The 26,647-nt window shown below is 54.1% G+C and overlaps 1 protein-coding gene across 2 annotated transcripts; it reads right to left on the bottom strand.

Annotated features, from left to right (window-relative positions):
* Positions 1–292: 292 nt before the first annotated feature.
* On the bottom strand, positions 293–26,387 carry ALPL (alkaline phosphatase, biomineralization associated). Of its 2 annotated transcripts, XM_075538443.1 has the most exons (11): positions 26,241–26,387; positions 18,837–18,956; positions 18,492–18,607; positions 16,324–16,498; positions 15,260–15,435; positions 11,928–12,071; positions 10,197–10,266; positions 4,579–4,713; positions 2,662–2,853; positions 2,096–2,215; positions 293–1,255 (listed from the first exon to the last, which is right to left on the bottom strand). In XM_075538443.1, exons 1-11 carry the CDS (start codon positions 26,299–26,301, stop codon positions 990–992), a joined length of 1,575 nt encoding a protein of 524 aa, XP_075394558.1. In that variant the 5' UTR covers positions 26,302–26,387; the 3' UTR covers positions 293–989. The 2 variants fall into 2 exon arrangements, with proteins under 2 accessions (XP_075394558.1, XP_075394561.1); XM_075538446.1 differs by lacking the exons at positions 18,492–18,607; positions 26,241–26,387 and having other exon boundaries at positions 18,837–18,943.
* Positions 26,388–26,647: the final 260 nt, after the last annotated feature.

Below are 26,647 nucleotides of genomic sequence, written 5' to 3'. Positions count from 1 at the left end.
GGGTTGCTGTGGGACTGCCATGCCCTCTCTGCTGTGGATTTCTTAACACAGGGATGCTTCGTGACTCCCCATCGCACCCCACACGCTGGTGGAAACGGAGCCGTAGAGACACAAATCAATACAGTGGCAAAGGCCCCAGGCTGGCCAGAGATCCCCAGCCCCACCTGTGGCCCTGCGTCCAGCTATTCCCAGAGAAATGAACTTAATTCAGTATGTTCCTCACTGACCACAAAGACTCTGCTCTGTCCTCAGAAATATTTGGAAAGTTTTATTTAAATGTTTTGAGTTCCCTTTTAACCAACACCAAAAAGAGAATTTTTTTTGCCATTCCAAACAGGAGAGCCACTTCAGGGAGGAGCTGGCTTGCGTGCTGGGAGTCAGGAATTGTAGGCCCAGCTTGGCTACCCTGAATTGGGGGGCCAGTCCCACGAACTGACTTCCTAGTCACCCGAATGGCCTTGGAATGAGTCAGGGAGCAGACTTCTTCTTGCGAGAGGGATTTAGTCTCCTCTGTAGCAGGACGGGGCTTGAAGGCAGGGACAGAAGCATAGTAGGACATTGGTGGGTTCCGGGGGCAGGGAAGGGGACAGCAGTGGGGGAGGGGGAGTCAGATCTGGAATGTTCCATAGAGGCTCTAGGGCCTCCAAGTCTGGAGAAGCATGTTTGTTAGAAAAATAAGATACTTTGAGAATTCTGCAGTCTGTACTTGCTGTCTGTATGCTCAAGAGCTTCCCACCCTGTTGGCCGAGAGGTGATGGGGAGGGAGCAGAGGCCGGCGGGGGGTGGGGGTGGCAGGAGCAGTCCGGCCTGGTATTGCAGAGCTTGGCCAGGCAGTGGCAGGCTTTGGTTTCCTGGGTCCCCTCTGAGGCAGCTGTGGAGGCCACCTAAGCCTCCCCAGCCCTGGAGGTGTGGGCTGCCAGCAGGAGGGCAGTGCAGGGAGAGGGAGGTGGCCATTTCTCATGGCTGGTGTGTGCCCAGGCCTTGGGGGCTCAGAACAAGGTGATCGTGGGGAGCAGGGCCAGCAGGAGCATCAGGGGCCCAGGAGAGGGGCCGTTCGTCGAGCTCTCCAGGGCACAGTGGTCTTGGTTGGCACCGATGCAGGCTGCGTAGGCCATCACGTGGGGAATGTAGTTCTGCTCGTGGACACCGTGGAGCAGGTGGGCCATGGGGCCCTTGGCGAAGACGGCCACGTCCTCCCCGCCGTGGGTCTCATGACGCAGGGGCACGGCCGACTGGGCCTGATAGTTGTTGTGTGCTGTGGGCCAGAAGAAGCACTTACTGAGAGGTGCCAGCCTGGGAGTGGCGAGGCTGGCGCTGTGTGTGCCCAGTTCCAGCCCCGTGCCCGCCACGCCCCTGCTTCAGAGAGCAGGAACAGAAGCTCATTGGCTTCCTTTTGTTCAAAGCCGTGGGTTTTGAACCCGAGTGGGTTCTTGAGTCAGAAGCTTGCACTGCCCCCCAAACTCCCCACCAAAAGAAGAGCCTCTTTGGGGTCACAGAGAGCCAAGGCTTCTAAGGGGCAGGTTGGCAGCTCCAATCGGCCCAAAAGAAAGGTTTGGATATTTACTTGCCCAAGGTCAGTCCTTGCAGACCCTGTAGACCCTGTGGGGCGCAGGGTCATCTACTCTGACACATATGGTCTCTGGAGGTTGACAGCTTGTTGGGCTGGGCAGGGCAGGGTGACAGGAAGGATTGGGGTTTGTCACTAGACACCCCCCCCCCCAGCGGTCTCTGAGAGCAGTGAGAACGACTAAATATGCCACTGTCTTAGCTTATTAGGGAAAGGTCTTTGAACACTACGCAGCCCGGAAAACCGGTAGAGTACCATCTAGGCCCTCTGCATATGGCAGGTGCCCAGCTAAGCTCTTCACGCCCGTCTCGGACTCCAGACAACATGTGGAAGTAGACTGCTTTTAAAGGGGAAACTGAGGCTGGGGAAGGTGGATGATTTACACACCCAGTCACACTGCTGCTAACATGTAGAGCCCGGGTCTGATTCTGATGCTTCTGCTGGCCTTGCCCCAAAGCCTGAACTCTGCTCCCAAGTGCCTCCCGGGGCCAACTGTGTCCCCTCCCAGCCCTGGCCCGGCAGCCTCACCGTAGTCCACCATGGAGACGTTCTCTCGCTCCCCGCCCACCACTTTGTAGCCAGGTCCGTTGCCATACAGGATGGAAGTGAAGGGCTTCTTGTCGGTGTCACTCAACATGGGAGCCAGACCTGCACGGGACGGAGTAGTCCAGGGGTCATGTTGGAGCACCAGGAGCCCACCCCTGGCCCAAACCAGTTTGAAACCCAATTTCTTTCTAACCAGCCATTCCCAGTCCTCTGTGCCTCCCTCCCTCCCGCCCTCCCTTCCTCCCTCCCAGCATCCTCTCTGGTTTCCTCTCTACGTGATCCTCGTCTGCCCCCTTCTTCTGTCCACTCTATTGCATTCATCTTCCACGGAGCCTTCTACTCTCCCACCCGTCCATCCACTCAACCCACTCAGCCTCTCATCCCTGTTCTGCCACCGGGAGCCTTTCTTCCCAGCCAAGCGCCCACGGAATGTCCACCATGTGCCAGGCCCTGGGCTTACTGGCTCTCCCCCAACGCTCCTGCTCCCAGGTGGGCACCCAGGGGACCGTGAGCGAGCCCGGTGCCCTCACTAATGGAGGCCTACCTACCAAAGATGGAGTTGCCACGGGGGGTGTAGCCACCGAAGGTGAAGACATGGGAATGGTCAGCCGTGACCACGGTCAGCGTGTCCTCCAGAGAGGTCATGGTCCCTGCCAGCCCTATGGCCTGGTCCATCTCCACCGCCTCGTGCAAGGCCTGCTTGGCTTTGCCCTCATGATGTCCGTGGTCAATTCTGCCTCCTTGGGATATCAAGACAAGGTCTTCAAGTGAGGAGAGAGGTGGGGGCAGGGGGAAGATCCGTAGGTACCCCCATCTTTCCTCCCTTTCCAGCCCAAGTAGCCTTTCTTGGGGAGAGATGAGCAATCAGCTTCATCGGGCACCTCCTATGCTCCAGACACTACAGTGGGCATTTCCTGTTGCCCTTGGACCTTTTCAGGCGTCCAGAGAACGAGGCTCGTGATCGCAGTCACACACATGGACCGTGTTGAGCACCCACCGAAAAGTGTGGGCCTTTCCCCAGGCCCCTCGAGCCTAGCTCTGCTTCTTCAGCTGCCCGAGGAGCTGTGGACGGTTTCAGGGCCACAGGGGAGGGCAATGGGCATGTCTGAACACCTACTGTGTGCCAGGCATGCCACACGGATGTCTCCTTCACCACAGTCCTGGGCAGAGGTGGGTACCATACGCCCCACAGAAAGAGGGAGCCACCGAGGTCGCCCAGGAAGGGAGCTAATGTTCTGGGCGGGATTCGATGGGGTTGGAGTCAGGGTGGAACGTGCCCTAGCTCCTGTTTTTCTACCTCTGCCACGAGTGCGTCCCTCCAAGCATGAAGACCAGGGCGGGGGAAGCCCTGGGGGACCGCTTCTTTCTGCAGGCCAAGGCCTGCTGGCTGTGTGCACTCCGAGGGCGACGTGCTGTGTGTGCGGCCCTGGGTGGGAAGCCAGCCTGGGTGGGTACTTTCAGTTCTGAGGGTCGTGGAACCAGCTGCCTGGCTGCCCTCTCCTCCACCAGCCTGGGCCTCCACCACACTGGCCTGGCAACCTGTCAGGGGTCTGCCCTCCCTTTGTTGTGGTTCCCGAGTCCTTGGCCTGGAGGGCCCAGCCCTGCCCCTGCTTACAAAGACAGTCACTCCCCAGGGAGCCCATGCCTCGCCAGGGCGGGCTCCTGGCATCAGAGGCCTGCTCGGGGCCAGGCTGAGACTGCTAAGCTTGAGTGGGAACCCCGGGGTTTGGCAAGAAAGCAGCCAAGCCAGGCTGGCAGTCACGGGCCTCTGGAGGGATGCGTGTGTGTGAGAGAGAGACTGTATGTGCACATGCGCATGACTGTGTATGTTTACATATGGATCCCATGAGGTGGCAGCAGGAACCACAGAGGACAATGCTGTTAGAGTGGGGGAAGATAGATTTCAGACTCTTAGTCACAGCCTCGCATTTCTTACTGTACTAGCTTAGCCCTGCTGAGTGTCCGGGGAAACCCACAGGTTGCAGTCTCTGCTGGGCCCCATTCCCAGGCTCACAAGCCTCTGGGAGTGAGAGCCGTTGGTATCTGCACTTTATAGAAATGTTCAGGTCACGACCATGCAGCCAGTGACAGCCACATCAGGAGGCGACCCCGTGTGCCTCTGGGCCTCCAGACAGCACGGGGGCCGCTGTGCGCGCTGTGCTCAACATCCAGCTCTAGAAAACGTGCAACCCCCCAGCCCCGCCAGGCCTGGGAGGCTGGGCTGGAGAAGAACGATGTCTGTCTCATGCCTCAGAAGCTCCCTCATCTGCGGAGGCCCACGTGCCCTCTCCATGCCCACGCCTCCGACTGCAGGCCCTCCCGGCAGCTCCAAGAGGAATGCTCTCCCGGGCCCCATGGAGGGACAGTTCTCCCCGAGGCTGGGCACCCCACCCCTGGCCCACAGCTCCTTTCTCAGCAGCCACCCCCAATAGTGTCCCTGTGGCCAGGCCCGGGGGGGTCCCTACCTTCCACCAGCAAGAAGAAGCCTTTGGGGTTTTTCTTGAGGATCTTGATGGCCATCTCCACCATCTCGGAGAGGGACGGGTCCGTCACATTGTCCCGGTTCAGCTCATATTGCATGTCCCCCGGCTCGAAGAGACCTGAGGAGGGCAGGGGGCACTGGATGGTGAGGACCCCGGATGCAGCTGGAGTCTCCCAGGGAACTCACATTCCCCATAGGCCAGAGGGTGAGCGTGTAGAGAAAGCGGCAGGGAGCGTGTCCGTGGCTGTGTGGCCCAGATGGGACCGGGTGCTTTGGGAAGCGCTGTCTCCGTGAGCTCGCGCAGCCGCCATGCCCATGGCAGAGGCGGAGAGCGAGGCTCTTCGGATGGTCACAAACCCCAACCAAACTCACCGCCATTGAGTCCAGGCTGACTCATAGTGATGCCCGTGGATTCTGACCCTGCAACTGTTGACAGGAGTAGAAAGCCCAGGCTTTCTCCCCGGGGAGCTGCTGGTGGTTTCGAACTGCCAACCACGTGGATCGCATCCCAGCTCGTAAGCTCTACACCACCAGGGCGCCTCGAGCCACTTGCTAGTTCAATAGGAAGTTCAACAGATCTGACTCAAGATGAGAGGAAACAGCTACCAGCAGCCCTCAAGCATCGGAACTTGAAATGTATGGAGCACGACTCCAGGAAAGCTGGAAAGCGTAAGCAATGCAGGGAAGTCATAGAGATCAATGTCTTAAGTATTAGTGAGCTGAAATGGGCTGGCATTGGCCATTTTGAATCAGACAATCATGTGGTCTACTAGGACCACAAAAGCAACATGTCACGATCTATCCTGAACTGGAAACACAGGAGGACCAGTGGTGAGAGGGGTGATACTGGGAGGGTGGAGGGAGGGTGAGGTGGAAAGGGGGAACCGATTACAAGGATCTACATATAACCTCCTCCCTGGGGCACAGATAACAGAAAAGTGGGTGAAGGGAGACGTCGGACAGTGCAAGATATGACAAAATAATAATTTATAAATTATCAAGGGTTCATGAGGGAGGGGGAAGCGGGGAGGGAGGGGAAAAAATGAGGAGCTGATGCCAGGGGCTTAAGTGGAGAGCAAATGTTTTGAGAATGATGAGGGCAATGAATGTACAAATGTGCTTTACACAATTGATGTATATGTGGATTGTGATAGAGTTGTATGAGCCACTAATAAAATGATTTTTTTAAAAAAGGTCTATCCTGAAATATAATGCCATCAATGATAGGATAATATTCACATTCTTACATGCAAGACCAATTAATATGGCTACTATTAAAAAGTATGCATTACCAATAACCACAAAGACAAAGAAATGGAATATTTTTAAACGATTGTAGTTTGAAATTGATTAAACATGCCATCAAGATGTGTTAATAATTACTGGTGGGGTGGGATTGGGGAGGGAGGGGGACGGGGGAAAAAAAGGGAAACCGAGCTGATTCCAGGAACCCAAGTGGAAGGTGAATTATGAGAATGACGAGTGCAACGAATGTATAAGGGTGCTTTGCTCAATTGAGGTATGTACAGATTTGGTAAGAGCCTTATGAGCCCCAATAAAAAGATTTTTAAAAAATTACTGGTAATTGGAGTGTGAAAGTTGGAAAGAAAGAAGGCTAGGTAGTTGGAAACTATGACTTTGGTGATATAAATTTTGCTGGTGATTACATAATAGCATTTTGCAAGTTCAACAACAGAAATGGTGACTCTGCACATAGACCATACCAGATGTCATATACAGAATCAAGGGACTACCCCTGTGGGAAGAATCAATGGAGCTCTATACCATCACTCAGAACAAGGCCAGGGGCCAACGCCAGAACAGACATCTTTCATTCATAAGCAGGTTTTTATTTCCCAAGATTAACTTTTTAAAAAATTGATTTATTTTTTAATCATTTTATTAGTGGCTCATACAACTCTTATCACAATCCATACATACATCACTTGTGTAAAGCACATTTGTACATTCATTGCCCTCATCATTCTCAAAACATTTGCTCTCCATTTAAGCCCCTGGCATCAGCTCCTCATTTTTCCCCTCCCTCCCTGATCCCCCCATAAGCAGGTTTAAGGCGAAATTGAGGAAAATGAAAATGAGTCCATGAGAGCCAACGTATGACCTTGTGTATACCCCCACCTGAATTCAGAGGCCATCTCAAGAACAGATCCGATGCATTGAACACTAATGACCAAAGGTCAGATTCGTTGTAGGATGACATCAAGGACATCATTCATACAAGAAGATAGTGAAAGGTCACTAAAAATCAGAAAACAGAAAACACTGAAGTAGATGTCAGAAGAGACTCTGATATTGGTTCTTGACCATTAGCTAGTTAAAGAGAGTCAAAGGAATGATGACGTAAAGGAGCCAAACAAGCTGAACGGAAAACTTCAGAGGTTGCTGGAGCAGACAAAGGAGAATCCTATCATGAAATGTGCAATGCTCTGGAGTTAGAGAACCAAGGGAGAAGAACACCCTCAGCCTTTCCCAAGCTGAAAACATTGAAGCCTCGAGTTTCAATATTAAATAATTCTACAGGCAAAATATTGAACAATGCAGGACACACCAAAGAAGATGGAAGGAATACACGGTCACTATATAAAGAAGAATGAGTCAATGTTCAGTCTGTTTTAGGAGGTGGCATATGATCAATAACTCAGGGTAATTTTACCCATGGAGATTATTAATGTTCCCCAATAAAATGATAATCATTTTCTAAAGTGGACCAGGGATCTATATAAACTGACACTCTATGAATGGATTTGGAGACTGCATTTAGCTGTAAGCCCTAACCTAAGAACAATTAATTCTTATGATACGGCCCTTCTCAATACTTGTCCTCATGAAGAGATCATTAAAGATAGGGGTGCTATAGCAAACTGTGGTGAAGAAACTAGACGGTGCCCGACTATCAGAAAGAATAGTTTCTGAGGTCTTACAGGCTTGTCTTAAAACAAGCAACCATCTGAGGTGTCAGCTAAGTTCATATGGAAGCAGTACACTAGCCTTTGTGATCCAAGGACTGTAAATAATAAAAACCCAGAGGAACTGACAAGGGCTCAATAGAAAATAAATGTCTAGAAAATGATGGTGATGGCAACACATATACAAATGTGCTTGACACAATTGATGTCTGGCAATAAAATGTTTTAAAAAAACCCACATGTTATGACTAAACATTTTTAAGAAGTAGTAATTAAAAAGTTTATTCAATTATAAAATAATAATAAAGTCCAAGACTGGATGAGGGAATTGTACTAGAGCTCAAGTTCTGAGCACCAGTTTGCAGAAGGCAATAAATGACAATGAAAACCAAACTCATTTGCAGAGTCTCCACATCAATTATGCCTCCTGATTAATTAGTTAGGTTAAAATTTAACATCTTATCATTTGTTCTCCCTTTTGTTCTCCATTTTAAATTTGTTCTAGTCCCCTCCAACCTTTCTTTTGGATTGAGGTTTTCCTTTGTTTTATTTTTTAGGATATGATTTTCTGTCTATGAAACCTATAGACAGTAACTGGATTAATAGTTTCTTAGGGCTATGCAAGGGAGGTTGGGGGAAATGGGGAACTAATGAATACAAGAATGAAGAAATGTTTAAAAAACAATTGCATTGGTACATTAACAGGGACTGGTCAGAACGTCAATGCTGGATTTAGAAGAAGACACAGAATGAGAGATCCTGCTGAGAAGCCCTGAAAGAAGTGGACTTGTGCTCTAGTGACCTTGCAAAGACATTGGCCTTGTGAATCTGATTCTGTGGAGCATGTATTATGGATGACATTGCAAACACTGAGAATTCCAGAACACTTGGCTGTGCTCATTTGGATGGAAGCTGTCCACAGACCAAGAGTCCTTCGACTGAACAGAAGAAAGGGATACTGGGCGCCATCGGATCAGGACAGGTGTGAGTCAGGGTTGTATTATTTCACCAGACTGTATACTGTATATTGAGCAAAATCCCCGAGAATCCTTGCTTGCTGCAAATGAAGACGACTTGAAGCGCTTACTGAGGACGATCAAAGACCGTCCATCCTTCAATGTGAATTATGCCTCCACACAAGGGAAACAAAAATCACAATCGTGCCAATTAGCAACGCCAAGACCGGCGTTGTCAGGGGTTGCGTTCGATTTGGAAGCGGTGGTCAAGAAATCAATTGCCAGGGTGGATCGGATACATCTACTGTAAAAGACCTACTAGACGTGTTACAAGGCAAAGATGTCATTTTGAAGACTAAGGTGCACCTGACCTAAACCATGCGAATTTCAATAGTCGCCCATGCATGTGAGCGCTGAACCACGGGAAGAGGAGACCAGAGAAGAATCGCTGCCTTTGAATTATGGTGTTGGCATAGAATATCGAATATGTCCTAGGATGCCAGGCCTTCCAAGTAGTACAGCCAAAACGCACCTCAAGACGTGAACACATTTCATCAGAAGGGACAGTCTTGGAAGCGTGTCAGTCATTGGTAACATGAGCGCAAAGACAGGATCCCCCATCAGGGTTGTCGTTGAGGGTCAGAAAGAGCACGAACGTGATGAAATGGATTGACACGGTGGCCGCACAACGCAGCCGTCGTGAAGATGGTGCAGGACAGGACAGTGCTTCATTCTGCTGAGCACAACGTCACGGGGTCGGAACCAGCAGCACCTAACAACCATGCGCTCCAAATCATTAAACCTAGGGGAATTTGTTACACAAGAAGACATCATTTATGGTGTGGGTTAGCTTACTTCATCCTCACGACAATCCTGATGTGAATCCTGTCTGTGCGCTCCTGTTGCAGGTGAGTCCTTAATCTCACTGAGCCACAGAGAGAAGCCACTGAGCCATGGTCAGCCTCTCATTGGTGGCAGAGCTGGATCCCACCTGCTGCTCTGGCTTTGAGCCCAGTCCGTGGGCCTGGGTATGCTGCAGGATGGGCCTGGCTCTGTGTGTTGTGGGGCCATAGTCTGCGGGACCCAGACAAGCAGAAGGGTGTGTGTGTGTGTGTGTGTGTGTGTGTGTGTGTGTGTGTGTGTGTGTCCTCCAGGAGCTCATAATCATCGACAACACACCCAGGACCAGGGAGCTGTGCCTCCAGGGAGACATTTGCTGCAGGTGTTTGCTGCCACGTATGGGTGCCAAGCCAACTGGGGACAGGACCCAGGTGTCTGCACGGTGGTCCCAGGGACTTGTGCTCTCAAGCCTGGCAGACCCCTGGTAGGACTGCCAGGGACAACACGCTGGCTTCTCGCCCTGGTTGCACGGGAGAGCAGACTCGAGAGCCCTCTCCACAGCCCAGGAGAAGTTCAGGTCCCAGCTGCCAGCAGGGTGGGGCTCGCCCGCCTGGGTCATAACTCTATGATCAGCTGTGTGCCGGGCCCAGGCTCCCTCTCCCTCTCTGGTTTCCTCCCGATTTTGCCCGAGGTGAGTCACGCTGCACAGCCATCCGATCCTGGCCTCTGTCCTTACTTCTCCCACAGGCTGGAGCCCAAGGGCAAAGTGAGGACAGGGTTGGGGGGCTGTCGCGGCCTCACCCCAAATCTGACTCACTCAGCCCTGGCCTTGAAGACTCCACTGGGTGTCCCCCACAACTCCCTCTCCACTTACTTACCCAAGAGGTAGTCCACAGCACGGGGGTCAAGGGCCAGGAGCTCAGTGCGGTTCCAGACGTAGTGGGCATGCTAGAAGGAAGGGCCCCGGTTAGCACTTGGGTGAGGGGGGGCCTGGGCAGAGCCTGGAGGAGGACTGCATTTATTTCTTCAGTCGGTTAACAATCCTTCTCTGTAGACCTACTCTGGCTGATCTCAAGAAATCACTAGTCAGCAGGCAATTGATTCTGCAGGGGACGAACCCTCGGGGGTGTGGCTGGCAACTTTGGCCGGGCGAGTCCAGATGCAGGGATCAGGGCATCCGGTTGGCAGTTCTACCTGGGACCTGAGCGTCCCAAAGTGGAGGAGGAGGGCCACAGGCAAAAGTAGGGGCAGGGGCAGGTGATGAGGAGCTTGGGGTGCCTGCTAAGGGGTATGAGTTGTGTGTCTGGGGGTCATGGAAACCCATGGAGGAAGCAAAGGCGGATGGGAAGAAGTGGGGCTTCCCCAGGGCATGGAGACCACGGGAAGTGGTGGGCCGGCGCAGCTGGTAATGGCACCATTCAGGGCCCGGCCTCGGGCTCCCGGCAAGACCAAGGCTCAGCATTGTGTCCTTAGGAAGTGAGGCTCAGGATGGATCCCTGCACCACTGAAGAGGTTCTCATGCCTTATCTCATTTCAGCCTCACGTCAGCACAAGGGGGGCACAGTTAGGATGATTATTTATTAATGAGGGCACTGAGGTACACAGGATGCAATGAGGAAGTAGTCCAAGTTCATCCCACTCTTAAGAAATGTGCTTCTCAGAATATGTTTTATCTGGGACACTACAACACTATCTTGACAGCTCTAGGGACAGCACCCTGCCTAGGCAGGAAGGATTAAGCTCTGGCCCCACTTTCACATGGAGAAAATGAGGCTGGGAGGGGACGTGTCCCCTGGGGGTGGGCCAGATGCAGCTCCCAGGAGCCTGAGCTGAGTCAGAAGGGAAAGGGTTGAAAGCCACCCAGGGCCCCACCCCACCCCCATCCCGTGGGGGCCATTCCTGGGGCCTGCCTGCACCAGGCTCTTGGCCCAGCCCCATCCCACAAGGCCTCCCTGAGGACTAGTCCTGGAACCCTCAGAAACCCAAGCCCAGAGTGACATCAAAGTGGCTGCCAGACTGCTCCCCACTGTCTTCAGCCCTGACCACAGTCATTTCCAGACCCCAGCTGCCCCGTGCCATGGATTTAAAGGGCCGTTCCCACGCCCCCGGACTCCCCCGCCCACTCTATGCTCTGGTTAAAAGGAGCGCCAGCGCAGGCTTCCCCCCAGGCAGCCCACTGGGCCGTCCAGCTGCCACTGCTACTGCAGCCACCTGCCCCTGCCTTGGCCTCGCCCCACTGTCTACCTCCCCCTTCCACCAGGGGACTTCTCCAGCCCTTCCTGGTGCGTGTGCAGGGCTAGAAGCCCTCCTGGGACTTCTCCCGGCCTCCCCTGGGCTTCTGGGCATCCACTTTCAAGTCCCAGCCCCACCTGATTCACCTTTGGTACTGCTGCCCAGCCAAGGCCCTGAACACAGTAGGTGTTCAGACTGTCAGAAAAGCCGTTCAGGTTACTCTCCCCACCCTGACAGCCCCCTAGCCCTCTCTAATACCTGCCCCGCCGCCCCCTCCCCCCAACCCCCTGGGAGGAGCTGCTCCATTGCCTACGATGACCCAGGAGAGAGCACCCCCATGGGTTAGCACAGTGACCCTCTGGCCCTGGAGGCAGTACCTTGTGTCTCGGCTTGAAGCTCTTCCAGATGTCGATGAGGTTCAGGCCATCCAGCCTCGTGCCCCTGGCCTTGTCGTCCATCTCATACTCCACGTCAGTTCTGTTCTTGGGGAACATGTACTTCCGGCCGCCCCCCATGATCACCTGCAGGGGACAGGAGCCATCAGTGTGCCCTGATGTCCCAGGACATCTGGGGTCTGGGGGTGGTGGGAACACTTGACAGCCTGGTGAGTCCAGTCTGTCTGCCCCCCGCTGAGCGGCGACCTTGCCCACCTGGGAGGGAAAATCAACTTCCTGCTGACCCCCAGCATGGAGTCAAGAGCGTCCCGGGGCTGTGGCTTGGGCTCAGACCTGAGCTCCCTGAGCTCCCGCGAACCTGTGGCCATTGTCACTCAAGGGACCTCACTTGAGTCAGACTAGAGCTGAACTCCACCGTTACCAGGGGCTGCGTTTTTGGAGACAGGCCATCAGTACTTTCTTCAGAGGCACTTCTGGGCAGACCTGAACCCCTAGTCCTTCAACTAGCAGCCGAGTGTGTGAAGGGTTTGCACCCCGCCCCCCAGCAGCCTCATTGACTGGCCTTCCAGCAGGCTCCCACTGTATCCACAGAAGGCCAGGTCCTGGGTGATGAGACAGGGAACTACCCACTGCACGGCACAGCCGCATATCACGGCACCGACTGAGAAAGTGGCTTCTATTCCCCAGGCTAGCTAGTAAATGCACGGTCCAAATTCGAACCCAGGGCTTCTCTGACCTGATGCCCGCCGGAGGAGCCCTCTGAGGGCAAGACCCTTCTGCCAGGGAGGTCTTGGGGCAGCCCAGCTGGGAGCCGGCCCGCCGCAGGCTGGGCAAACAGTGGGGCTGGCCTCCCCGTCTGTGTAATCAGGGCCAGGCTAATTTTACCCACCCGGCTGGCGTGTGCGGGCGGATGGACGTGGGGCTGTTTGCTTTCCTTGGGAACCCATGTTTGAAGTCCCGGCTATTTTAAAAATGGGGGCCAAGAGCAAAACAGCTGCCGCCCGCGGTGACCACCACACCGCTGTCCTCCTGTCACCGTGGGCTCCGGCCCAGGCCACTGACCCTGGCCGACACCTTGGGAGAGCAGAGCCCAGCTGGGCTGATGCCAGCACGCCAGTCTCCAGGCCTGGTGCTTCACAGCTTCTACTCTGCCTTGCACCCCATTCCCCACCTCACCACCTGGGGTCTGCACGGCAGAGAGGGGGCCTGGAGGCCAGACCAGGGGCGCAGGGCAGGGCAGGGCAGGGGCTAGGGTTTGGACCCTGGCTATGTCGGTTTTTGAGCCCGTTACAGAACCTCAGATTCCATGCCTGTAGGTGGAAGCACCCTACTACCCCAAGAATGGTCACCGGGAGGAGAGAAGAGGGGCCTTCAGGATGAATGTACGTGGAAAAAAACAGAATGGAATTTTTCCACGAAATTTTTTGAAGTCCCACCTGGCCCCATCATAGAGCTATTCCACACGGTACCGGTGGCCCTGATGGGGACTCTGGGAGCCAGGCTCCCTGCCAGCAGTAGAAACGCAAATACTCCTGAGGGGCAAGCTCCTTGCTCGAGCTCCAGCCCTGAGCTCTGGGGCAGGGAGGCCATGTGGAAGAAGGGGACCCCATGTCACTGCCTGCGCCCTTTCTTCTTTCCCCCACCCCCTGTTCCCACAGAACCTGGCCCCTTGGCATTTCCAGGGTGGGGAGTGAAGCCCCCAATCTTCTTGCTGGAGCCGCAGTGCTTCCAGCCCAGAAGGGCCTTCACACGGGCTCATTAACCTCCCAAATAACAGAGCGGCTGTTTGGCTTTGGGGTTTGGGTTGGTGTCTTTTTCTCTCTTTCTTCTTTTTTAGCAGAAGCTATTTATTTTCAGGGCGGACACCAGGATTTGTGTTTCATGAACGGACAGCCTGGGGACTGAGGGGCTTTGGGCAGTGATGGTGAAGGGGGAAGTGGGGCTGAGGCGGAAAGGGTGAGAGGAGAGAGAGGAGAGCAAGGGGAGGAAAGGCCTCACAAGTCTTCCCTCACTCCTCCTGTGAGTGACCCCCCTACCTTTCCCCAGCTGGAAAGCCTCCCCCCTCAGGCTCCGGTCCCCCAGTTCAGGCACTGTCTGCCAAATCTCTCTGAGGATCAGTCCGTAATTACAGCCTGGGTTTGTCCGACACATGTTCTCACATCGGTGACCTCACTGTGCTCTCCAAGGGCCCCGGGGAGGAGGGGGCAGGTGGGGCTCTCGGCCTTATCACACAGGTGGGGAGGGAGCGCACTCTAGGATGGGGTGACTTGGCCTCAAAGAGTTGCTGGCTGGGCAGGCTTGATTGGGTGCTGTCCTCCAAGGTGGTCCATGATCCACAGCTTGGAAGAGGGAAGCCATGGGTTGGTAGAGGGATGAGGTGGCATTAGGTGGCACTTAGAAATTGGGGGAAAGGTCACAGGAGGAAGGAAAAAGACAGAGCTGGTAGTGGGGAGAAACAGTGGTGGGGGTATCTGGGGCCTGGGTGTCTGAGCCTCAATGAGCCCCCATTTAAGGTTCAGGGCCTTACACCCCCTTCCCCCCTGCCATACCCTCATTTCAGGCAGCAACGAGGAACAAGCCAGAAGTTCCTCTTTCAGAGCCCAGAGTTGGGACTGTCTGTGCATCAGGCGGACAAGGTCCTCGGGACGCATGCTATGCCTGTGTGCCCGGGCGCGCTTGGCATGTTGGAGCAGGGGCACTACCACGGTCTGGCCACCTTGAAGGATCAGGTCCTGTGCTGGACTCTCTGTAGAAGGAACATTCTTTCCTTCTTGCTATGGGGTTATGGAGGTGAGCGCATTCCAGAAAGGGGCAAAATGAGGCTCAGAGAGGTCAAGTCACCGACCGAAGACCACACAGCCAGCAAACAGCAGGTCCACGATGCAAAGGCTTGCTGTTTACGACGAGAGCGTTCACTCACCATCGTTCACCCTGCCTCCTTCCCAAGTGCATTTGAGTGTGTGAGACACCTGGTGCCTCTGCCCGTGGGAATATGCAGGGCATGCCCTCCCCTCCGAGGCCACGCTGTACCCCCCTCCCGCCCCAGCCACCAGCTCCCGTGTTGAGGGGGCCGCCACACCAGTTTCCAGTGTTTGCAATAATCCCTTGGCGCCGGGCTTTGGGGGCTTCACCCCCAGCCAACCACAACTAAATCCCCCAGTGCCTCCCTGCTCCAGCCACAAATCCCCTCAGGGTGGGGAGTCCTCCTCCCAGGTGTGTGGGCAGCCAGGCCAAGCAGCTTGTCCCAGGCCAGCCCGGGCGTGAGGCAACCCGCTCAGGAGCCCTGTCCCCGGGCTGCCCCAGTCCGCCCTCACCTCAATGTCCTTGATGTTGTGCATGAGCTGGTAGGCAATATCTTTGCAGCCCTGGCTCAGGGCCTCCGGGGGCATCTCGTTGTCTGAGTACCAGTCCCGGTCGGCAGAGTGGGCGTAGGTAGCGCTGGGTGTGGCATGGTTCACTCGCGTGGTGGTCACGACGCCCACAGACTTGCCTAAGGGGCACGGGGGGGGGGGGTTGACCGTGTCGGACATGGGGTGTCTAAGCTGCCTCAAAGACTAGCTTCCCAGCAGTTCCAGTGCCTGGGTCTCAATATCCCCATATGGACAAAGGGTGTGGCTTCCAAATGCTTGTGACCCTCTTGTGCTGCGTGACCCTCTTGAACTGTGAGCACCTGGGCTAGACACAGCAGAACCCCACTCCTCTGGGAAGCAGTCCACCCCCAGGAGCCCTTACCAAGGGGCCCCAGGTAGGATCATTTGGGTGAATCTGCCTTGTACCCTGAGTCACCAGTTCCTGAGGGTATGGGTCAGGTCATCCCAATTCCAGGTTCACCTCCTTTAGGGAGGAGGGTCAGGAGTGGGGTGAGGGTCTCTGTATACAACATCTCATTTCCTCTTCACACCCCACCTTCGAGCGGACTGCTTTTCCACGCCCATTTCCTGCCCCGGCACACAAACCATCAGCTAACCAGTTGTCATTGAGTCAAACCCAGCTCATGGCGACCCATGTATCAGAGGAGGGTTGCCAAAGGCCGGTTGTTGGAAGCAGATCACCAGGCCTTTCTTCCAAGGAACCTCTATGGGGTCTTGAATCACCAGCCTCTTGATTGGCAGCTGGGTGCATGAACCATTGGCACTGCCCAAGGACTTAGAGAATAAGGCTGTCTGCTTGGGGCCTCCTCGGCTGGTCAATGGCTGAGCTAAGGCTAGAACCTACTCCTACCACTAGACTTTCCTACCGCACTGACTTCTGGAACATCAGAGCGGAAAGCGTCCCGGAGAAGACCTTCTCAACAGTCTCCCCATTGCACGGTTAGAAAGACTGAGGCCCAGGCAGCTCACAGAGCTGGATCCAGCTCCCTGTGGAGGGCCCCACTCACCAGCGTCCTTGGCCCAGCGCAGGATGGACGTGACCTCGTTCCCCTGAGTGGTGTTGCACTGCGAGCGCTCAGTCGCTGCACTCACCCCCACGGTACCCTCGTTGGCCTTCACCCCACACAAGTAGGCGGTGGCAGTGCCCGCGCTGTCGGGGACCTGAGCATTGGTGTTGTACGTCTGCAGGTGACAAAGGAAGTCAGGAGATGGCCAGGCCTTGCCCCACACTACTGCCCACCCCTGCTCTACACAGGCATGACCTTCTGAAGCTCCCCCCAGGACCAACAGGCTGTCTGCTCCCTGCCCTGTGCCCAGGCAGCCATGGTGAGGCAGGAAGGGACCAGAACCTGGGTCTCCAACCTACATAGAAGAGAGGGTTTGGTGGAAGAGAAGGGGGCAGGGAGCAAGCTGGGTTGGCTGAGGTCACTCTGTGGGAGGGGGCAGTCGTAAAGAAGGAAGGAGTCAGGAGACTGGGAGCAGGGGCAGCAGCAAGGGCTGTTGGGATACAGAGCAGTGGTTCTCAGCCTTCTGAATGCCGCGACCCTTGAAAACGTCCTCATGTGGTGGTGAGGAACTGTGGAAACAGTTCCACAGCTTGAGAACTGCTGAAATCCACAGCTACGGAACCGAGGCCGACTCACAGCAGCCTGACAGGACAGTCGATCCGAGCCTGTCACCTCTACAGAAGCAGACGGCTACAGCTTTCTCCCACAGGGCACGGTGCGTTCAGACTGGCCACCTTCGGGCTAGCAGCTGAGTGTTTGCCCATGGTGCCACCAGGACCCCCCTGTGAGCAACTAGAAGGCACGCACACATGCACACACACACAACTATGAGCGCATGCATCTGCTATTTCCCAAGCAGTGCGCCGGGGCCGGACCCTGAGTGTCCAGGGGACTTGCTGTCACCCACCAGCACCAAAAGCGAGAGCTACTGCTGCATGTGTCCTGCCTCCAACCCTTCCCATCAGCTACCTGATTCCTCTCCCAAACCACCTCAGGACAGATGCATGAAATACAACGAACAAAACAAAACTCACTGCCACAGAGTCAATTCCGACTCCCAGGAACCCTATAGGGCCGTTTCCAAGACTGTCTCGAAACCGAGTTGATTCCAGGAACCCAAGTGGAAGGTAAATTATGAGAATGACGAGTGCAACAAATGTATAAGGGTGCTTTGCTCAATTGATGTATGTACAGATTGTGATAAGAGCTGTATGAGCCCCAATAAAAAGATTTATTAATTAAATTAAAAAATTACCACTAAAAAAAAAAAAAAGACTGTCTCTATGGTAGAAGCTTTATCTCTGAGCAGCTGCTGGTTTCAAACTGCTGACCTTGCAGTTAGCAGCCCAATGTGTAACCACGATGCCACCGGGGCTCCATGGCTGGCGCACAAACAATCCTGAGTGTACGCGCACCAGCTGGTGTTTCATTTACACAGCAGGCCCAGTGCACCTCTGCTGTGGGAAGGCAGGCGGGTAGTGACTCTTGGTGGGGAAAGGGGTGGCCCGAGGAGACTTGGGGTGACCTTCAGCTGCTGTCACGTTCAGTCTCTTGATCTGATGATGGGTAGACAGCCATGTTGACTGTGAAAATTCAAACTGTCGACTACCTGCGCCCTTTTAAATACACCATGCCATCTTTTACTTAACGAGGCAGGGGTGGCTCCGTGGGTAGAATGCTCGCCTGCTGTGTGGGAGACCTGGGTTCGATGCCTGTCTATCAGCGGAGGCTTGCAGGCTGCTGTGATGTGGAATGGCTTTCGGCCTAAGACAGACTAGGAAGAAAGGTCTGGCACGCTACTTCTGAACACCAGCCAATGAAAACATGCTGGGTCATTACAGAGCTGCAACCAACTAGGGGGCTTGTGCAGGACTGGGTAGCACTTTGTCTGCGGGGTCACCAGGAGGGGGTGCTGACTCAATGGATGTTAATAACGCACTGCAATGCAAAGTGGCTTTGTTTGTTCATGAGCTAAACTTTCGAAAGTCTTGCAAAGAAGCGTTGCTGCCCTCACTTGACAGCAGGGCCCTGGGAGCCAGGCAGCGGAGGCAGCTGACAGGATGTGCGCAACTCAGCCATGTCTAGAGGACCCCATGCCTCTTCCTTCCTCCCCACGCTGTTGTGTTGAGGGGTCAGCTTGCGGACAGGACGGCTTGGGGTAGGCTCACCTTGGAAAGGGCGACGAAGGGGAAGCGGTCCATTTCCAGCCTGGTCTCCTCCCCGGGCCTGTGGTGGAGCTGGCCCTTGAGGATGCGGGCGGCTGTCACCGTAGAAACGCCCATGCCTGCAGTGGGGAGTGGAGGGGCTCTGTCTCTATGGCTCCTTGCTCCCATAATCCTGAGGGGCAGGGGTTAGTTTGGTGCCAAGGCAGGCTTGAGTAGTGGGGACCAGAGGTGGCTCTGGGAAATGGTGGTGCTCAGGGGACTCCCAGGAAAAGCAGACTTTTTGGTCCCTCCCATGCCTTCTAGATAGACCCCATCACCTGAGATCCTCCCTCCGCCCCCAAGGCTCACCATCTCCCAAGAACATGATGACATTCTTAGCCACATTGGTGTTGAGATTCTGAAGTTCCAGTGCATTCTTCAGGGTCTGCTGAGCCTGGACGCGCCAGTAGTTGGGGTCTTTCTCTTTCTCTGGACAGGACAATAGCAGATTAGTTGGCAGGGTAGGGATGGCTTCCCTTCTTTTGATTTAGGGACACCCCAACACCTCACAGGGGAGGGCTGAGCACCCTGGACGTGGAGAAGGACGCCATGGTTGCCCATTTGATGGCTTACAAACGTTACGCTGGTCAATTCCTCCAAACACATTGTGAGCCACATCATAGATTGAAGAAACAGACACTAAGCGACTGGGCCAAGGCCACACAGCACTGGCAGACACCGGCGGAGCTGGGCTTTCCTGCCACCCAGGTGAGAGCAAGGTTCTGCAGAGACAGCAGATGACTTGTGCCAGCTCCCTGAGAAGGGTAATATCTAACCTCTCCGAGGGATCTGACTCCTTCCAAGTGCAGGGATCCCCAGATGTACCCAGCCATCAATTATAAACTCTGCTCGGCTTAGCCATTAATGCAGGTTCAGCACAAACTCGACGTAGCCGTGATGAGCAGTGTGGCCAAGCAAGACTTCTTGCCTTTTCTGTGAAGTGCCGAGTTTAAAGCAGTCGCCCTCATTTTCAGCAATTCTTATCCCCCTGTCTCACTTGAGCCCCTTGGCATCTCACTCCTGATAGGCCAAGAGTGATAGCCAGGGGATCATGTTGTGTCCCTGCCTCCGCATCCCTCGTTCATCCTAATCAAAGCTTCCCCTGGGCAGCACTTTACCATCTGAGACTAAAACAAGGGCCAGAGCCACCCCCTTCACTCACTCGTGTATGTGTGGGCCCAGCAGTCAGCCCGCCGTGGGAAGAATCTGACAGAGGCAGCGGATTAAAATGAAAGTCAAGACCCAGGCTATGCCAAGTGGTAGCTGTGTGACCCCGGGCACATTACCTCCTCAGCCTCAGTCTCCTCTCCTGTCAAACAGGGTTGCGGTTGTTGTGAGCACTGAATTGGATCAGATAAGGAACATTCCTGGCTCAGAGGAAGGGATCAGAGTGGACAGCCTCTCCACACCCCCTACCCCATAACTCCTCCCCCAGGGCTGGAAGCCCTGCTCTCCTAGCAGAGGCCTGGGATTCCTGTCCACGGGAGCCTGGCACTCGGAGGCAGCTTGGGGAGCTATGACTTTTAATGGCCTTCCATTGCACAGGAGGGAAGACCGAGGCCAGGAGATGTAGGAGGGGTCTTGCCCAAGGTCACTTTGCATGTGGGTGAGCTGAGGACATAGCTCCTCCCCTTGGCCCTGCTCAGGTGAGGGTGAAGAGCCGCCTTCCGCACGCACTTCCTGCTGCGAGCCAGGGTGCAGAAAGTCAGAGTGGGTGGAGCGGGAGAGCTGAGCAGAGGCGCCACAGGTAGTTCCGGGAGACTAAGTGAAGCATAAGCAAAGTGAAAGCAGAGTTTAGAAACCAAAAGGGAAGACCCCGCCCAGCACTTCTCAAACTGAACACACGAGGGGACCCTCCAAGCCTCAGGCGGAAATCTGGAAGGAACACACAGTACCAGAAAGAATTGGCCAGCATGCCACTATTTCAGGAGGTGGCCTGTGATCAAGAATTGATGGCCTTGCGACTGGACATCGCCTTACGGAGGGGTCGAGGGGAGAAGACGAGCCAGTCAGGGTGCAGGGTAGCATCGATGAAACATACAACTTTCCTCTAGTTCCTAAATGCTTCCTCCTCCCCACTATCATGACTCCAATTCTACCTTACAAATCTGGCTAGACCAAAGCATGTACACGGATACAGATAAGAGCTGGAAACACAGGGAATCCAGGACAGATAAACCCTTCAGGACCAATAATGAGAGTAGCGATACCAGGAGGGGAAGGGGAAGGTGTGGAGGGGTGGGGGGTGGGGGAGTGGGGGGAACCGATCACAAAGATCTACCTATAATCCCCTCTCAGGGGGATGACAAAAGAAAAGTGGGTGAAGGGACTCATCGGACAGTGTAAGACAGGACAAAATAATAATAATTTATAAATTATCAAGTATTCATGAGGGAAGGAGGGGGAAAAATGAGGAGCTGACTCCAAGGGCTCAAGTAGAAAGCAAATGTTTTGAGAATGATGATGGCAACAAATGTACAAATGTGCTTGACACAATGGATGGGTGTATGGATGGTGATATGAGTTGTATGAGCCCCCAATAAAATGATTTTTAAAAAGAAAGAATTGATGGCCTTGAAGGAAGAAGTCCAAGCTGCACTGAAGGCCCTGGTGAAAAACAAGAAATTGGTGGGAAACCAACCGAGTTGCTTCGACAAATGAGTGTGCCACTGGGCGCAGTCTCTGGTCCATGCTCAGGCATTTGGAAGACAGCTGCTTGTTTAAGTGGCTAGAGGGGATCCCTTTTTGTGCCCGTTCCCAAGAAGGGGGCTCCAAAGGCTCTGGAAATCACCAACAATATCGTTCATGTCAAGGCGGCCCAAGTCAAGTTTGACTGAAGCCAATAAACAAAACCTGCTGCTGCTGCTGCAGTACATTGACAGGGAGCTGCCAGAAAGTGCAGCCAGATCCAGGAGCGGGTGTGGAACAAGGGGTAGCTTTGCTGAGGTCCGGTGGATCTTGGCTGAAAGCAGGTGGATCTTGGCTGAAAGCAGAGATCGCCAGAGAGATGTTTGCCTGTGCTCGGTGGACCATACAGACATTAGACCGTGTGCTGCCTATAACAGATTACAGGTAACATTGTGAAGAATGGATATTCTGGAACCTTCGATCATGTGCCTGCAGAACTCATACATAGACCAAGAGGCAGAAGTGCATGGGCCATTCTCATTTGAACAGAATAAGCAGAGACGGCCCGGTTTTAAATCAGGAAAAACGTCAGGCCGATCACATGGTTTCACCATCTATATCCAGTCTGTATGCGGAGCAAACCACCCGAGAACTGAATGAAGAACCGAGTCAGGGTTGAAGGAAGGCTCATTAACAACCGGCAATATGCTGACCACGTAACCTCTGCTGGCGGCACAGGGGACTCGAGCACTGACTGATGCGGATCCAAGGCGACAGCCTTCAGCATTGAACCCAGCTCAATGCAAAGAAAACAAGAGTCCTCACACAGGCCCAAGAAGCAGCCCATGAGAAATGGGGGAAAGATGGACGTGGTCAAGGTGTTCTTGCTTGGGTTCAGTCAGTGCTCCTGGAAGCAGCAGTCAGGAGATCAAACGGTGCATTGCCTTGGGCAAAAGCCCGGTTTCAAATGTTAAAAAGAGGAGCAGATGCCAAGGGCTCCAAAAGAATCTAAATGTTTAGAAAATAATGATGGCAACTTAGATACAAATATGCTTGAGACAACTGATTGTTATAAGAGCTGTAAGAGCCCCCAATAAAATGATCTGAAAAAAAGTTCGAAAACCAAAGACGTTACTTTGTTTTATTCTTTGTTGCCCTTTCTTGCTTTGAGGACGAAGGTGCGCCCACTGGGAGCCACCTTTCCCATCACGGCATATGCGTGTGAAACCTGGAGATGGCGAACGCAAAGCCAGGAAGCACCGAGGCGCTGGAATGGTGGTGTTGGTAAAGACTACTGGGAGCAGCACGGCTGTCAGAAGAGGAGCACATCTGTCTTGGAAGAGGGACAGACAGAAATGCTCCTTAGAATCGAGGGTGGGGAGACCCAATCTTCTGTACTGTGGACGCGTGGTCAGGAGGGACCAGTCTGGCAAAGGACACCATGTTTGGTCAGCACCAAAGAGGAAGCCCCGCAGCGGATGGACTGACAGAACAGCCCTGGTGAGGCTGGCCCAAGACCAGAAGGATGGCCCTGGGTGAGAAGGGACTTGAGGGCAGCTAACACCCACAACCATGATCTCTTCCTGAAGAAACCAAAGGACTTAAAACTCACACACATGGCTCTGGCCAGCAGGAAGGACGCCCAGCCCCCTGCCTCAAGCTGAGGAGAAGCAGGAAAGCTGCCTGCTCCTCACGCCTAGGGTCCACCCACACTCATGCTGCTGTTCCTACAGGGGACCTGTCTCCTTCCTTCGCAGCCACGTGTTGGGGACAAGAGTCCTCTCCCTGCATTCCCACCACAATTTCTTTCATTCACTGCCTTCACCCCCGCAGTGTGCCGCTCGTCCTGGTTCGTCTGGACATGTCTGCTCAGGTGTCCCCCATTCCCAGCCGGGAACGTGGAGAGCCTGGCCCTCTGTTCCACTTTTGTGTGCAAGTTCCTGCCCTGGAGCTTCTGCCCAGGAGAATGGAGAGAAGGTATGAAATATGAGGCCTGGTGGTGATTGTGGCCAGAGAGCCCGCGGGCTCCGGGCTGGACCCAGCTTCATCCTACTTTCAGTGCATCAGAGTGGGGACTGCCTATGAGCCCCCAACCCCCAGAAGCTTGGCCGAAATGCCAGGGCTTTCTCTGTGTCTCCCCAGGAGCTCCGACACCAGGTGCCCCGGGTCACAGCTGTGTTTGCTCCCTGCTCCATCGGGAATCTGAAGAGGGCAGAGCCCTGGTCTTTGCACCAGGGCCACCCCAGCGCCTGGCCATTTGGTGATGATGGTGGGAGGGGGGGCGTTCAGTGGATGTCAGGCTGACCTCGTGCCAACAGACTGGCTTAAGCGATGGTGTCTTGTTTGGGCACATGAATAGCCAGAAGGCCATTGTTTCACGGACCATTAAATGGCAGGCAAATGCTTGTGAGAGAATGCTAATGTAAAGAGTGCTTGTTGATACACACAGTCTCATTCCTGCTAAATGAGGTTCCAAACAGGCAAAACTAGTCTTTGTTGACCAGAAAGCCAGCCTAGCTGTTTCTTTTGGCATGGGGGCAGGAGTATTGGTTGGGAGGGGCAGAGGGAAGTCTTGGGGCATCTCATGACCAGGAATGATATGTCTTCATCGGGATGGAGGTTGTAAGCAGTGGGGGTGGGGTGGGCAGAGAGACGGGGGGGGGGGGGTTCAGGGGACCGATGGTATTGCCTCAACGCTGGTTCGTAGCGACCCCTTGTGTTACAGAGCAGAACTGCTCCATGTGCTTTTCTTGGCTCTATCTTTATAGAAACAGATCACCAGGCCTTTCTTTGGTGGTACTGCTGGGTGGGTTTGACCTGTCAGCCTTCTAGTTGTAGTCCAGAGGATCCTGAGCCGGGTGTACATATGTGAAAGCCTGTCGTAAGATACATTCGGAATGCACGCACATTAATTTAAGTTCTATTTCGTGAAAGGGACAGGTGTGGGGGAGCACTCACAATGCAATACCATGACACATAAACCAGAATGCCTAAGAAGAAACTGGGAAAAAATGAATTGCTGAATATTGATTTTTCATTTTGCCTCTTTTCCGCTTAAAAAAAATTGATCTACTAATCTTTCACCCATGTGGGTGTGACCACCAAAAAGTCAGAGACCCTATACCAGAGTAACACGGGGTCCCCAGGAATGCAGCTTAGATTAGAGGACAGCCTGGACCTCCGACAGCTGGGGTTCTATCCCTGGCTCTGCCACTGCCGGGCTGTCAGACCTGAGGAGGGCCAATATCCCCCTACACCCTCATTTCCTCATCTCCTAGCTATGAGGCCAGCTGGTGGGAGCCAGCAGCTGCTCCTTGGGAGGAAGATGGGGCCTTCTTCTTCCGTAAAGAGTCACAGTCGCTTGTTGGGCCTCTGAGGCTAGAATGACATGTGTGACGAGCGCTGTTATTATGCCCTTACTGATGCTCACGCTTGCTCCAATGCTTTCATCCTTCGTAGTTTGAGTTATTTTTAGATGGTGTGATGTGTGTCTGCAGTGGATAAACCGAGCATTCGAAAACGTGAAAGAAAAAAAAAGTCAGAGTCTCAGAAACACAGAGGCAGTTCCACCCTGTCCACACGGGCCGCTATTAGTGGGTGCTGACTCCATGGCAGTGAGCGGTTTGGGGAAGAGGAAAGGCTGGCATTCTCTGAGCATCGACTACCTGCCAGACAGTGACAACCCCACGTAAGCCTCACACTGGTCCCAAACCAAAACAAACAAAAAACAAACCCACAGCCACTCAGTTAATTCCAACGGACAGTGACCCTATAGGACTGAGGAGAACTACCTGGCCCTTAGGCTTTCAGAGGCCGTCAATCATTAGGGAAGCAGATGGTCATAGCCCTAAGAGAGGAATTACTCTCCCCATTGGAGTGATGGAGGCTTGGTGACAGTGAGAGGGGACGAAGTGCCAGAGGGCTCCCTTCTCCAGGGACAGATAGAGGAATGTGGGGTGGGGGTGGGAGGGGAAAACAAGCAATCAAATACATCAGTGGAGGACTTGAAAGAAACGCAGGGGCTGGAGGAGGACAGGAGACAGAAATGGGAGGCACTCAGAGGGGAGCTGATGGTGAGGACTCTTGGGATGTCAGGCCAGATTCAGGTCTGGTTTGGAAGTCACTGTCAGACACATTGCCTTTGAGAAACAAAGCCCTCGATGAAAAATTTACCTTGCGACCCTCTGCCAGGTCTGTGGGAAGCTCTGGACTTAGAGCGTAAGAACCTCAAACAGAGACATTAGCAGAAAAATGTACTCAAAATGAGTTGACCTGTGAGTGCCAGCCGGACCTCGTCTGCATTGCCTTAACGCCTGGGGCCCCACGTGTGGGCACTGGGAGGCCCGAACACCCCAGCAGTGGATGGTGAGGAGTGCAGGCTGGTGTGAGCGAGGACCGAGCAGAGGGCCCAAGGTGGAGGCTCCGGCAGCTCACTCTCCAGCCCGGCCCCAAGCTGCCAGGGGGCTCGGACACAGCCCAAGTGGTACCTCCTTCCACACCTTCACAGGGGCCAGGGGTCCCCCCACCCCCCCACCCACTGCACAGGGCACGCTCCCTGCCTGTTCTCGGGAGCTCAGCTCCGGCTATGGGGAGTGGGAGGGATATTTTGCACCGCAAAGGTTTTCTACATAAATATATTTTGTTTGTAACAAGTCATTAATAAACATTGTCACTGCTGGGTGGCCACAAAAAAAAAAATGAGTTGACCTCCCAGGGTCCTGCACTCTGCTTAGACATGTGCAGGCGGAAGATGGACCCTTGAGCATGGATGACAAAGCCCATGAGTAGCACACTGCCCCGAGGGACAGTCAGCAGACAATACCAACGGGTGACCCAGCATCCGTAGACTTGGGGGACCATTATCGGGGGCTCGTTGCATTTTAGCTGATTAAAGAACGGATTGAAAAAAGAGGGCAAGTGGCCCATCAACACAACACCCACAGTGGAAGGGCTCTTTGTGCTGTCTTGCCACTCCAAAGCACTTCAGATGGCTCCATGGCCTTGAACATACACGTTTCCCACCCACCAACCCTTTCCCCTGTACCAGGTCTCCCCCATCCCTCCACCTCGGATCCCCAATCCTACCTGGCACTAAGGAGTTGCTAAGGCAGGCACCAACGGCCAGCACTAAGAACGATGAAATCATGATGCGCCCCAAGACCTGCTTCCTCTCTGGAGCACAGAGATGCCGCGGATGTGGTGGGCGGGCAAGGGTCAGATGTTAATGGACGTTCCAATCCTAGAAGAAGAAGAGACATGTGGGCCCAGCTCCAGATTTTATTCCCTCATTCATTCTTCAATTCATTCAACACGCATTTGTTGAGCATCTGCCATGCACCACGGGTGGGGTTAGGCGGTGGGAATACAGCGGTGATGAAAACACAGACAGCCCTTCCCTCAGGAAGCTTAAGCTCATCAACAGTTGAGTCCCTGGTGCAATAGAGCTCCGTGTCACATCCCACTCTCAGCCCACCTGCGGCCCACCACGGGGG

This window comes from Tenrec ecaudatus, chromosome 1 (assembly GCF_050624435.1).
Source record: "Tenrec ecaudatus isolate mTenEca1 chromosome 1, mTenEca1.hap1, whole genome shotgun sequence".
NCBI classification, from domain to species: domain Eukaryota; kingdom Metazoa; phylum Chordata; class Mammalia; order Afrosoricida; family Tenrecidae; genus Tenrec; species Tenrec ecaudatus.
Note: the sequence above shows the minus strand (reverse complement) of the source record. Positions and strands in the feature narration are given on the sequence as shown.